Genomic DNA, 14,131 nt, shown 5'->3' on the forward strand with positions numbered 1-14,131 from the left:
CACAAGGAAAGTTCTGATATTCTGGCTAACCATTCCTGCCTTGCTTTCCTGGGCTGGGAGCAGCCCTGGTTCTTCACCCATTTATGTTTCCCAATTATGTTTTCCATTTCCATCCCTCAGATTTAAGAAGATTATTCCCATTCCTGAGCAGAGCATGGTTCAGATGCTGTGTTACCTCCTAGAATGCCTCCTGACAGAGGACAACACCCCTCCTGACTGTCCCAAGGAGCTTTATGAACTTTACTTTGTCTTTGCTGCTGTCTGGGCCTTTGGTGGCTCCATGTTCCAGGACCAGGTAAGAAGGGATGGGAAATCAGCATCTTTCAACAGACCTTTTGTTGCCCCTTTTTTTTCCCTACTTTTTCTCTACTTTCCCAGACCTAAAGCTGTGTCAGTGCTGCTGTTTGACCTGGAAACCTGAACTAAACAATCCCTTTCATGAAAGGCCTCGTTATCCAGGTGGTAACACTGGGGAATGCCCAAGCCCAGCTTGGTGCTCCCTTGGTGCCATCATCTCGAGGCTGTGGAGAGCCAGACCAGCTTTTGTGGTCCTTGTGGAGGATTTAACCCTCCATTCCCTGTGTGCCAGCTGGGAAAACCACAGCTCTGCTTCTGTCAGTGATTTTTAAGCCAAGCCTGGGGGGCATGGTTTAATTCATAAGTTGGCCTTTGCCCAGCAGCTCCCTCCAACCCCTCGCTGTGGCTGGAGCACGGATGGTGGCTCTTGGATGTGGCATTCCCGTGCCACAGCAGCCAGCCCTGGCGTGGCAGGGCCTTGGCACAGCTGGGTGTGTGGCAGGAGGAGCTGGGAGCAGGCTCAGCATCCCTCTGGGAGGGTTCTGGGCGTTGCTGCTCTGTAAATGTCAGGCAGGAGAGCGTGAGCACACGGCGTCTGAGCGAGGGGGAGCCTGATGAAAAATGATCCAATATAAAAGCTGTTTATTGCTCCCTGCTGAAGGTGCCCTTCCTGGTGACCTTTTGCTGCTGAAATGTCAGGAGAAACAGGCTGGAAGGCTTCCCACTGCTTGGTGTTTGTTGGTGGGGAGCGGGGCCCCTCTATAAAACCAGATGATAGATTTGCCATTTCCAGGCCCTCAAATTAGCAGAAATCCACATGGAGTTTTTGTTAAGGAAGCAGTTTGAGCTCGACACCATTCTGGCAATAGAGCTGGGGCTGGGACTGCTCCACTTAAGGGCTCAGTCCCTCCCAGGGAGGAGCAGGGCGAGGCAGCACTGTGAGAAAGCTTTTAGCAGTGCTGCACATCCCTTTTCTGCTGCCAGGCTGAGGAGTTGTGACAGCAGGAGAAAGGAAATTACAGTCATTCTGCCTCTCTGGGCAGCACGAGACTGCAAAATCTTGGATGCTAATAATGTGGTTTTCAAATCCTCTGGTCTTTCGATGTGTGGTGGCTCGGGGAGCTTTGCAGAGGACACTCAGTTCAAAGCCAGGTTTCCTGAGGGAGGCTGAGCAGTCCCTGGTCCCACCTGCTCCCAAAAACCCTTGTGGTAGCTGTGGGGAGGAGAGACCTCATAGAGATGCCCCAGGAACAAACTGTGCTGCTAAAACTGGCTCAGTGATGCGTGTGCTCTCTCCCAGACATCTTTTTAGCAGCACTTTCCCCCTCCTTCCCCCCCGTTTCTCCCCAGGGCTGAGGGCTGCAGTCCCTGTGCTCTGCGTGGGAAGGGTTCACACAGTGGCTGGCCCAGTTTCACTGAGGAGACCTGAGGCAGAGAAGGGGACTAAGCACATTTTGCAAATCCTGACTCAGTGTCTAAAGCAAAAACTCTCATCCCAGCTCCCAAAAAAAAGAGTTCAGATACTTGAAGATCTCCATGCCTGGAGGGATAGAAGGGGGAAAAGCAGGAAAGCAGGAGCTTGCTGGGCTCTGTGGCAGCAGCCCCTCTCCCGTTCTTTTCTGAACTGGGGTCTGCTGCTCCTGCTTGAAAAGAGGCCAAAAAACAACCACTAAGTGTTTGCAGGGTGGTGTGATTTATGAGGAAGAGATTTGGTATGCATGCTCTGACTGTCCATGGCCACGGATGGAGATGGATGTGGTGTCCTTGTCTGTTGGAAGAAGTAGGCACCAAAAATCAATCAAGTGTCTGTTTAGTCATAGGCACGTATTTCTCTTTTTCAAATTGATCCATCTGTCTAATCTCAGACATACTAGGAGTGATCAACACAGAGGATGAATTATTTAGGGGAATAAATAGGAGTGATGAGAAAAAATGAAGAAAATGAAAAATTAGACTTAATAATAGGAAAAAGGATAAGATTGTTATGCTGTGGAATATATTTTTAAGGACTAATCCCACTCTGGTGGACTGGGATAAATAGCATTCTCCATTTCTAATGAATTTCTCTGGATTTGTCTAATTTCTCCTCTCTTTATCTGGCAGCTCGTGGACTACAGAGTGGAGTTCAGCAAGTGGTGGGTGGCAGAATTCAAGACAATCAAGTTCCCTTCTCACGGCACAGTCTTTGACTTTTACGTTGATCCAGAAACAAAGAAGTTTGAGCCTTGGTCTAAACTCGTTCCCCAGTTTGAATTTGATCCAGAGATGCCACTGCAGGTAGGTGACCCCAGCAGGCTGCTGGGCTGGAGGAGTTCCTGTGTGTCAGTGACTGAACGTGGGTGTTTCAATGAAGTCTGGTGAAAGGCCAGGCACTGATGGAATTCTTTATTGGATACAACTAAATCACCCATCTTTTTTTGCTGTGCTTTGGCAGTAACAGCACAACCTCCATCCATCTTCCAAACACGAGTGATGTAGAGCAGGAGCAGGGAGCTGCTGTGCCCAGGGTGGTGACACGGAGCAGGACAAAGCCTGTGAGACACCAGGGCTTGTTGTCATTCTCATGGCTGTAAACAGAGATGGGTTTATATTTGGGCCAAGAGAAGAGTTCCTCAGGTAGTGAATTGTGGTTGCCAGTTGCACTCCTCTGTTTATTCAGAAGTGCCACACTGAGCAGATGACTTGTAAAAATCATCCCTGATTTAGCAAGGTGTGATTTTGTGGGGGGATCCAAGTGCTGCTCCCAGGGGTGTGGTGCTGTTCACAGGGGTCACAGGATGAGGGAAGAGATGAGAATCTTGACTCCATGTTTCAGAAGGCTGATTTATTATTTTATTATATATATTATATTAAAAGAAAATTATATACTAAAAGAATAGAAGAAAGGATTTCATCAGAAGGCTAGCAAGGAAAGAAAATGGAAAGGAATGAGAATAAAATCTTGTGACTGACCAGAGTCCAAGACAGCTGGGCTGTGATTGGCCATTAAGTAAAAACAACTACATGAGACCAATCACAGATCCACCTGTTGCATTCCACAGCAGCAGATAACCATTGAGACAGCTGGACTGGGATTGGCCATTAATTAGAAACAACCACATGACACCAATCACAGATGCACCTGTTGCATTCCACAGCTGCAGAGAATTATTGTTTACATTTCGTTTCTGAGGCCTCTCAGCTTCTCAGGAGAAAAAATCCTAAGGGAAGGATTTTTCATAAAAGATGTCTGCGGCACATAGATTTTAATGGCTGGCAGCAGCGCATCATTCCTTCCCTGAAAGGCTAAAACCCGAAGGCACCAGGGCAGGGGCACTGAGGTGGGTGCTGTGCCCCCCAGGCCTGCCTGGTGCCCACGGCTGAGACGGTCCGGCTGCGGTTCCTGGTGGCCAGGCTACTGCAGCGCCGGCGCCCCGTGCTGCTGGTGGGCACCGCTGGCACGGGCAAGTCTGTGCTGCTGGGGGACACGCTCTGCTCGCTGGACACCGACGCCTTCCTGGTCAAGAAGGTGCCCTTTAACTACTACACCACCTCTGCCATGCTGCAAGGTAAGCTCTTAATCGGTGCTGGGGGGTTAGGGTTGGATATCAGGGGGAATTTCTGTGCAGAAAGGGTGGTTGGGTATGGGAATGGGCTGCTCAGGGAGGCGGTGGAGTCACCATCCCTGGAGGTGCTTGACAAAGCCTGGATGTGGCACTCAGTGCCATGGTTTAGTTGACAAGGTGGGGTTAAGTCACAGATTGGACACAATGATCTCAAAGGTCTTTTCCAGCTGGGTTAATTCTGTGTCATTCTGTGTCATTCTGTGACATTCTGTGTGATTCTATGTCAGTGATTTTCATTGTGTGCCATTGTGTGATTCTGACGTTCTTTGTGATTCTGTGTCACATCATCATTCTGTGATTCTGTGTCATTCTGTGTCATTCTGTGACATTCTGTGTGATTCTATGTGTGATTCTGCCATTGTGTGATTCTGTGCCATTGTGTGATTCTGTGTCACATCATCATTCTGTGATTCTGTGTCATTCTGTGATTCTGTGCCATTCTGTGCCATTCCTGGGGCATCCATTGTGGTTTGGAGCTGGATGTGCACTGGGAAGCTCAAGGAAAGACCCGTGGGTGAGTTGCCCATGTTGTTGTGGGCACACTCACAACCCCACAGTGAAACTCTCCGCTCAGCAGAGCCCTGCTTTTGTGGAGATGATGTTTTCCAACCTGAGGATTTGCATTCTTAACCCCACCACTCTGGTTCAGGGCTGTGCCAAAGCCTCAATCTGCTGCAGTTTCCATGGCTTGTATTTGACTTGAAGTGTTTTTAACATGCTGGAATTGAAGAATAAGATGGGTTTCTTGGAGAGGATCCAAACTGTCCTCGGGGTGCAATGATGGGAGCTGCATCCCAATCAGCACTGGGGATGGTGTAATGGCCATGTGCAGGCTGGAAGCCAGGCCTGGTTCCTGCCACAGCCCAGCATGTCCCATGGAGCAGGTGCCACCCCTCCCCAGGGGCACACAGCTTGCTGGCCTGGGGGGCTCAGGCCCCTGAGGAATTTCTTGCCCTAGGGAAACCCTTCAAGAAGAAAAAAATGGGTAAAACCTCCCCTTTTGGCCAGTCTCACAGCCATGGGCAGTGTGATGGTTGCAACTTCCCTTTTTCCTTTTCCTCCTGGAGTGGGGAGTGCCCTGGCTTGGGAGGGGGCTCATCTGGGGACCCTGCTGTTCCCCACCTGCCCAGGTGAGCATGTGCAGGTGTGGGGCAGGTACAGGGTGTCCCGATTGCTCTGAGCTCCAGGCTGAGCCCTCCCCTTCCTTCCTCTGCAGAGCCCAGCACATCTTCATCACAGAGAAGTGTGATTTATGCTGCCTGGCATCCTTCCCCACTGCTCATTTTTTAGTTAATTTGTCCCTTTTTGTGGAGTTTGTCAGTTGGCTGCTTTTTTTTCTTCCCCAGCAGGTGCCTCTTTAGATTTGTAAAATGTGAATCCAAAGCAGTTTGGGATTCTAGTTTTTATTTACTTTGCAAAGAGCCAACCTGAAAGCCAGGAATTTTTAGTCATGGTGCCTCTTGGGACAGAGATTTTTAAGGTGCAGAGCTGCACTCTTGATGGGAAGCATAAGGATGTGGTTCAAACAATCTTTGTGGACCTGTAGCTTACAGATTTTCATGTGCATAGGGGTTAAAAGGAGCCAGACTCTCTCTGTACCCAAACCTGAGCACATTTTGGGGATTTTCTTTGGTGTATTGTGATCAAATCCCGATTCCTGTGGAGCCTGGAGCTCTGGTGTGCTGCTCCATGCCCTCTTGGACCTCTGCTCCTCCATCAGCTCCATCCCTGCCCTCATTCCTCACCTTCCCCCTCCAGATCTGCCTTGAGGAAATGACAATAAATGGTGTTTTTTGGGCTTGGGTCCTCTTTCCCCCATGGCCATCAGGGTGAGAGGGGCCACACTTGCCAAATCTGGTGTGCAGTGAGTGTTTGAGGGGCTGATGGGGTTGTGTCAGGAGCCCAGAGCAGGGACTCTGCAGGATTATTGTGGGATAAGCTTTGAATTAAAATGCAACTTCCACAAACATGTCACTTCATCCCCAGTAATTGCATTTCACTATGATGAATCTCCTGCATCCTTGTTTAACCTCGAAAAGGGCTGATTTTTTGTGTTAATTAAGGCCTAATTAAATTTAAATTAAATGCTTATTTGAAACACTTAATTTGACTTGCTACCAGAAATTTCAAATATTGTGGTTTTATTGAAGGGGGAGAGAGACTCCACTGAGGAAAAATCTATCATTTTTCTAAGCACAATTCATGGCTTTTTTCAGAAGTGTCTGTGACAAGAAAACAGCTGAATTCTTAGTGGGTAACCAGGCTGTCTGCAGGGCACCCAAGCAGGAAAACAAATGGGGTTTTAAAAGATTCGTGGTCTGAAAAAAAAAACCAAACCAGAATATAAATTTTCCCTAATAACTTTTGCCCTCGATAAGGGATGGCTGAAGTGTGCATTTGCACAAAATTTTTATCAAAACTCCCAGTTGTCCCTAATTACAAAGGATTGCTCCTTGCCTCGCTGCTTACAGGACTGGTGATAACCCCGAACTGTGTCAGTGAAATAAATTCTGCCTCCATCTCCAGGAGGGCTGGGAGCACCTGGGAGTGAAGATGGGCTCCAAGAAAACCCCTGGCAGGCAATTCACCCCAGAAAAGCTGCTGCTGTTTGCTTTGCCCCTTCCTGAGGCAGTACAGGTTGCTCAGGCCGCAGTGAAAGAAATCGATAACCTATAAAACGTTTTATGCAGCAGTGTGGGGTGATCTGCATTAAATATCACTCCAGCGTTGTAAATATTCCCAACATGCTACAGTCTAGAGCAGCACATAACCTCAGCCTTCTGCTAAAACAAATGGGAATTTTCCAGAGCTTCCAAATGAGTTTTCTTTCCATGCTCTTCCTTCCTAAAAAGCCACAAACATCACAGGTGAGCTGGGAGGGCTGGGGGCTCATCCCAGTCCCTCCTGCCCCTACAGGTGTGCTGGAGAAGCCTCTGGACAAAAAGGCTGGCAGGAATTACGGCCCCCCAGGCACCAAGAGGCTGGTGTACTTCATGGATGACCTCAACATGCCCCAGGTGGACGCCTATGGCACCGTGCAGCCCCACACCCTGCTCAGGCAGCACCTGGATTACGGCCACTGGTACGAGGCTGCTGGACCTTTGCTCTAGGGTGGCTAACTGGCAAATCTGCACTGCTAAAAGCAAGGAAAGCAAAAAAGCAGAAGTATTGACGCCAGCTGGGGTCTCTGTACAAATCATGAACGGGATGGGACTGCTGGGAACGTGCCTTGAGCTGGTTTATTTTCCACCATCAGTCTCATTCCATGGTTATGACAATGGGAAGATGCCACCAGCTCACATTCCAGGCAGCAGACCATGAATTTAATGTTACAACTCACTTTAAAAGTTTTTTGCCCAATCACAAAAGCAAAAGCACATTGACAGTAGTTCCATCCAACCACTATAAGCACAGGTACCTTTGGTTAAACAATGCTTGCTTATTTCAAATACAATACCTGCTTGTGAGCCTTCAAACACAATGCACAGAGCTCCATTATTAAGCTTCAACCTTCCTAATATCTCACTAGATAAACTTTTCTGTAGCTTAGAGAGTTATTCTAGCCAAGTGTTAATACACAGACCATTGTTCTATTTGTCCTTACTTTTCTACAGTTTAAATAATTTTTCTGCTGACCAATCTCATGATTGCTGCTTAGCTCTAACCACAGTTCTGCTGTCTCTGAGGCCTTTTGCAGCTTTCCCAAACCCCTCTGATTTTGTAGATTCGCACAAAGTATAATATTTGATTGAAGCCCATATTTCCCTTAAGCTGTCATCTAACAAAAAATTCTTCTTCTTCTCCTTAAAAGCAGCAGCGTGTGCGCTCGTGTTGTTTTGTGTCCTATAGTGACAAAGAGTCTCACGCTCTGCTGACTGAGCTAGCTGGGCAGACATGGATTCTTACACCCAGGGGTGTGTGGTCACCATCTGTGGCTTTTGCTGTGCCCCAAGGTACGACAGGAGCAGGCTGTCCCTGAAGGAGATCAGCAACGTGCAGTACGTGTCCTGCATGAACCCCACTGCAGGGAGCTTCACCATCAACCCCCGGCTCCAGGTAAAGCCCTGCTCCATGGCCCTGGTTTTTGGGTGGGTTTTTCAGGCTCAAGGCTTCAGGAGAACCTGTGGCTGATCCTGCTGTTGTTCAATCAGTGGAAACAGCATGAAGTGACTTATTCCTGATGGAATCTCTCCTTTCTTTGTGTTTGCTCTTGTTTTACTGCTCAGTGGGAGGAAGAAGTCACAAGATCCCAGGCAGCTGGACACACATTCTCAGGAAAACTTCTGGTTCAGACAGGCAGATTTTACCTTCCTCTAGCTGATACTTACTGCTGGACCAGAGTTCTTGAAAGTCTTTTGGTGGTCAGGCATTGGAACTTGCAGCCCAGGGAAGTGGTGGAGCCACCAACTCTGGATGTGCTCAAAAATGAACTCCAAAATGGCACTCCACAGTATGCTTTGGGATTTGTTCAAAGGTTGGACTTGATCTCAGAGGTCTTTTCTAACCTTAACCATTTTATGTTCTCTTCCTCTGCAAGTTCCTCATCAACAAAGGGTCTTCTGGGAGGTGGCACCTTCCAGGCACTGCTCCTACCAGAGACAGGGGTCTGTGGGACCTTCAGACCTCTCAGCTCTTCAGTGGACTGAGCTTCCCTTGTGAAATGCCACTGAAAATCCCTTGTTCAGCCAGCAGAAGGTGTCTCCTGCCAGCTGTCCTCTGCTGGGAATTTGGAGGGGGGATGTAGTTATGGTGGACTTCAAGTCATGGGATCATAGAGCATCTCAGATTGGAAAAAACTTCAAAGGATCATCTGGGCCAACCTTTCCTGGGAAGTGGAGCCCAGATGAGATTGTTCAGAGTTGTGTCCAGCCACAGAAAGGGCACTGACCTGGGAAGTGGTTTCCATCTCTCTGACATTCCCACCTCTCACTTTCTCTTCCTCAGCGTCACTTCTGTGTCTTCGCTCTCTCCAACCCTGACCAGGACTCCTTGTCCAGGATCTACAGCACCATCCTGGTGCAGCACCTGGCCAGTGGGAACTTCTCGGAGGCTGTGCAAAAATCAGCCCAGCAGCTCATTGCCCTGGCCCTGGGGCTGCACAGGAAGGTGGCTGCCATGTTCCTGCCAACAGCCGTCAAGTTCCACTACGTCTTCAACCTCAGAGACCTCTCCAATATCTTCCAAGTAAGTGCAGCTCCTGTCCTCTGTCATTTGGAGTTTGTCCCCGTGCCACAGGCAGCTGAGGTCCTTCTGGCCCTTGGTGAGCCAAACACAGTGTCCCACTTAGTAATGGCACAGCATGGGTGTCCCCTGGGCTCAGGGGGTGACCTGGGGCCGTTCCCTGACCCCTGGTTGCTTTTGAAAGGATTCCAGAGCCATCACCCATGACTATTTACTTTCCAGCCTCCTCTGGCCAATGGGAAGGGATGCAGAGCTCAGAAGGAGGTGTGGGTTTTGAGGGGTTTGAAGTGTCCTCTGGCTGGAAAAAGGACAAGCTGGAGAGAGCTTTGGGCTCCTACCTCAGCCCTTTGAGCAGTGGCTGTTGTCAGGGTGCTGGAGCTGGGCTTATCTTGGTGATCCACACCCCATGGTGTGGTGTGGGGATCCATGGCACCACCCCACCACACTGGGAAGCTCTTCCTGCACGGGGCAGGGGCTGGATGCTCTGTGGGCTGCTGGCCCTGAGGAGAGGACAGCAGTGGCTGGTTCAGCTGCTCTGCCAGAGCCAGGGCAGCTTGGTGGCTGTGCCAGCACGTCCTCTCAGGTGCTCAGCATTGAGCATGCAGGATGGCAGTTAAAGAGCTGATAAATCCATCCAAATCAGCTTTGATCTTACCACTGAAACTGAATTACCAGCCACTGTACCAAAGTGAAGTTGTTCAGCTCCAGAAATGTTGTCTTCCATCCTTGGTGAGATTTTGTTTTGCTGTTTTCCCTAGCAGTCTCGTGCTTTGGAGCAGCTGGTGTTACTGCTCAAAGAGCCTTTCAGGCTTTCAGGCTGATTAATAAAATTTGATAAATTCCTGAGCAGCCACACTGAGGGTCAGCACCGTAGCCTGTTCTAAACCCCCAGCTGGTCATTTGTCACTGTCCTTGTTAGCATCTGCTTCACAAAGTGGGCACATGGAAGTTCAGAGCCTTGTGCCTGCCATCAGAGAGGAGCTGGAGCAGAGACAGACAGGGAAATCTGGGGCCTTGAACAAGAGAATAACTCCCCTGTGGCAGGAAGGAGTCAGGGCTGTCACTGTGCTCAGCTGAGCAGCAGCAGCTCCGATGTGAGGTGTGGGTCTGGGTAAATCCTGCCTTACAGTTAGTCTGGGCTTTGGGAGGTGCAGGGAGAGAACATTTCAGAGAGAAGCATTTCAGTGGGAGGCTCTAATTTGATCTGTGAATGTGCCAGGGTTGAGGGGGTAACAGAAAACATCCTGCCAGATGCCAGCTCTGGGCCAGAGGGTGACAGGAACGCTCCTCATTTTCCTTTCAAGGGCTTCTCCATCCTCTTTTTTGTTTGTTTCTTTTTAATGTTGGCTCCAGCTCCATCCTAGATGCAGTGATCCACAGCCATGTGCCATTCTTGCTTTTGGGGTGTGGGGGTCTTTAGATTCAGTCCCTTTAAGAGAGATTGAGTGATTTTTAATTCTGTTTTAATCAGTTGAGGATCTGATGTGTTTTTCCTTCCTCTCTTTGAGTTGTCAGCTTTTCTCACCATTTTTTTTTCTGGAATAAATAAAATAATTTGACAGCTGTAATGACAGATGTGAAACCCAAACAATCTGAACCATGGACCAGTGAGCTGAGAGGGCCTGCTTTACATTGCTTTCAATGCATTTAATATTTAATGTATAAATAATTAGATGTTAGGAATAAAAGCTGTCTGTTTAATTCATACCATTGAAAACCCTGTGTGCTGTTAATAGGCTTAGTATAGGTGACACCTCTTTGAAATATAATTCTTTTATGCATTTTAATAGAGTTCATGGTAAACATACTGCGCTAAGCAGACAGCAACTGATATTTCCTGCAGGCAGAATGCACCTAATTAGAATTAATTGATTAAAAGAAAAAATAGCCACCAGTAACATTTCTAAACCTTTTTTTCCCTGCTTGACAAAGCACCCATGGCATGGGGCTGGGATGGGAGAGCCACGTGTCTGGGCTGGTGCCTGGCTCTGCAGGGCCACAAGTGCTGAGAGCAGGACCCCAGCCTGGCCAGGGGAGGCTGGGTGGGGGATTAAAATGGGTGTAATGAGTGTAAACCTGCAAAAGAAGGTGGGAAACATTCCCAGGGCTGTGGGCAGCAGGTTGAGGGAGGTGATTCTGCCCCTCCGTGCTGCTTTGTCAGACCTCACCTGAAGCACTTGTCCAGCTTGGGGGTCCCAGCACCAGGGGACCTCCCAGGAAGGACCTGGAGCTGCTGGAGGGAGCCCAGAGGGACGCCAGGATGATCAGAGGGATGGGGCAGCTCTGCTGGGAGGAAAGGCTGAGAGAATTTGGGTTGTTCAGCCTGAGGAATGCTCTGAAGTGAACTGACTGTGGCCTTAAGGGGCTCTGAGAGAGCTGCAGATGGACTTTGGACAAGGGAAGGGGTGACAGGACAAGGGGGAATGAATTCCTACTGACAAAGAGCAGGTTTAGATGGGATCTTGGGAAGAAATCCTTGGCTGTAAAGGGTGGGGAAACCCTGACAGAGATTACCCAGAGCAGCTGTGGCTGCTCCTGGATCCTTGGCAGTGCCCAAGGCCAGGTTGGACACTGGGGCTGGAGCAGCCTGGGATAGTGGAAGGTGTCCCTGGGACAGTGGAAGGTGTCCCTGCCATGGCAGGGGTGGGATGGGATGATCCTTGAGATCCCTTCCAACTCAAACCCCTCTGGGTTGAGAAGCAGCTTTGGGAGTTTTGGATTCACAAAGGACACATTCCCTGGGTGTTTGGTGCGGGGTTGCTCAGGTGCAGGTGGCTGTGAGGGGCACTCAGCCTGGTGGTGCTGGGGTGGAGTCCCCCAGGGCCAAGCTGGGTTTCCTGGCTGTCTTTGCTCTCCACAGGGCCTGCTGTTCTCTAGCCCTGAATGTCTGAAGCAGCCCCAGGACCTGGTGAAGCTCTACCTGCACGAGTCAAACCGGGTGTACCGGGATAGGATGGTTGAGGAAGTGGATTGGGACACTTTTGATAAAATCCAGCGGGAGATGGTGAAGAAATGCTACGATGTAAGTGTGGAGGTCTGATGAGGTCTAATGCTGATGAGAAAGGAACAGAATGGGTTTATCGGAAGGGAAATCAGTACTGGGGATTTTCCTTTCACTCCTGTGCCTGTTTCCCCTTTTCCAACACAAAGTGCAGCTGTGTGGACATAAAAAGGCTGGAACACTGTAGTTCCCTTGGAAGATGGCTCAGAGCTGCAGTGGTTTTCCTGCATTTGTTCTCTATTTTCTCCTCTTTTACAGGACATTGAGGACACTTTAGAGCAGGCCAAACACATAAATATTTACTGCCATTTTGCCAAAGGCCTTGGGGAACCTGGCTATAGGCCAGTTCCAAGCTGGGAGGAGCTGAACCAGATCCTTGTGGAAGCCTTGGACAGCTACAATGAAGTCAATGCTGCCATGGACCTGGTACTGTTTGAGGATGCCATGAGCCACATGTAAGGGCTTTTCTGCCTTTATTCCCCCATCATTTGTCTGTGCAGATGGTTTGGTGGGGCCTCCTGGAGGATGTAGGAATATGGATCCATGGGCTGAGGCTAATAATTTGTAGTTCTGCAGGGCCAAGTGTCAGATTTTGCACTCTGCATGAACATTTCTCAGATGTGACAACATTTAGGTGCTTTTTTGTCTTCCCTTGCCAGCTAGGACAGACCTGGTTGTACTGGGCTTTCCCCAGATGCTGACTGCTGGTTTAGAGCCACATTTACACAGGCCCTTAGAGGGATTTTCCTCTGTATAAAGTAAGATTATCTGCATTCAGCCTACTGCTTTTAAAGGATGGAGGCATTTAAACTGCTTTGATCCTTTGGAAAACCTGCTTGCATGGAGATGCCTGGAGGTGCAGGTGGATTCCAGCTGGAAATTGGACATGTGGGACTATATGAAAATAAGCCTCCTGCTGGTTATTATGAAGCTGTTTACATGCTTTGGGGGGCACCTCCAGCTCTCACACACAGCCTGAGGGAATCCCAGCAGAGACAGAATCACTTCTGGGTGCTGGGATGCAGAGCTGGCCTTAGGTGGCTTCAGGAGATGGAGCTGTCCTGGCAATGAGAGCTTGAATTTGTACAGAAACCTTATCCCAGGAGGTGCAGATTTGGGACTCTAAGCTGGGAGGAAGCTCATGCTGACCTGCTGCAGACAGGGTGGGTGGTTTAAATTCTCACTGGACCTAGCAGCCTGTTATATATATCTGTATATGAACAGGAATAGCATTTACAAATAAATATAAATATATCTAAATAGATACATATTTATGTATATATACATATATACATAAATATATGTACATGTATACATATATTTATATGTATACATTTATATTTATATTTATACATATATATGTATTTTATATGTATATTATATATATTATATGTATATGTGTATATATACAAATATATATACATATATGTAACTACATATATATAAATATATAAAAATGTAAATAAATAATATATATAATATAAACACACATACAAATTTGTCTGTTCCAAGGGCTCCCAACCTGTGTTCAGTCTGGACATTCCCTCCTCTATCCATGGGGGCCATGGAATCAATCTGCTGTCCATGAGTGTTTCTGCTTGCATTGCCTGCAGAATGGTGTCAGTCAGGAATATTGACCCTGTGCTCCTCCTGCACTTTACATAAATCGGGATTTGCAATTGGAATTTGCAAAACACGGCACTGCCCCTCCAGTTCATACTGAGAATAATGAGGAAAGGAAGATTTCAGCATCCAGCAGCACTTGACAATTTCACTGGAGCTGACTGAATCTCATTCACTGCATTTGGAAATTGCATTTGGCTGAAATACACAACTTCTTCCATCTCAAGTAGCTTCTGAATGTCAGCTTGAATTTGCTGAAGATTTTCAGTCGGGAGAAAAAAAAAGAAGGAAAAAAGACATTTGATGACTTAATATGTGTAGGGCCATGGGGATACCTGTCAGTCACCTCATCCAGGGCTGTGTCACAGCACGGAGCCCTGGGGAGCACATCAAGGCAGGGACACGGGCAGAGCTGGGCTGGGAA

The 14,131-nt window shown here is 48.4% G+C and overlaps 1 protein-coding gene across 1 annotated transcript in view; it reads left to right on the forward strand.

The window, feature by feature from the left end:
- The window catches only part of DNAH9 (dynein axonemal heavy chain 9), a 55,508-nt gene that overhangs the window by 37,228 nt on the left and 4,149 nt on the right, over positions 1-14,131 (forward strand). Inside the window, 8 exon segments of the mRNA XM_031062697.1 lie at positions 121-295; positions 2,401-2,574; positions 3,638-3,845; positions 6,819-6,984; positions 7,856-7,958; positions 8,847-9,086; positions 11,944-12,105; positions 12,343-12,539. Of these exon segments, the coding sequence (XP_030918557.1) occupies positions 121-295; positions 2,401-2,574; positions 3,638-3,845; positions 6,819-6,984; positions 7,856-7,958; positions 8,847-9,086; positions 11,944-12,105; positions 12,343-12,539 (1,425 nt within the window).

Source organism: Geospiza fortis, unplaced genomic scaffold (genome assembly GCF_000277835.1).
Source record: "Geospiza fortis unplaced genomic scaffold, GeoFor_1.0 scaffold485, whole genome shotgun sequence".
Classification (NCBI taxonomy): Eukaryota; Metazoa; Chordata; class Aves; order Passeriformes; family Thraupidae; genus Geospiza; species Geospiza fortis.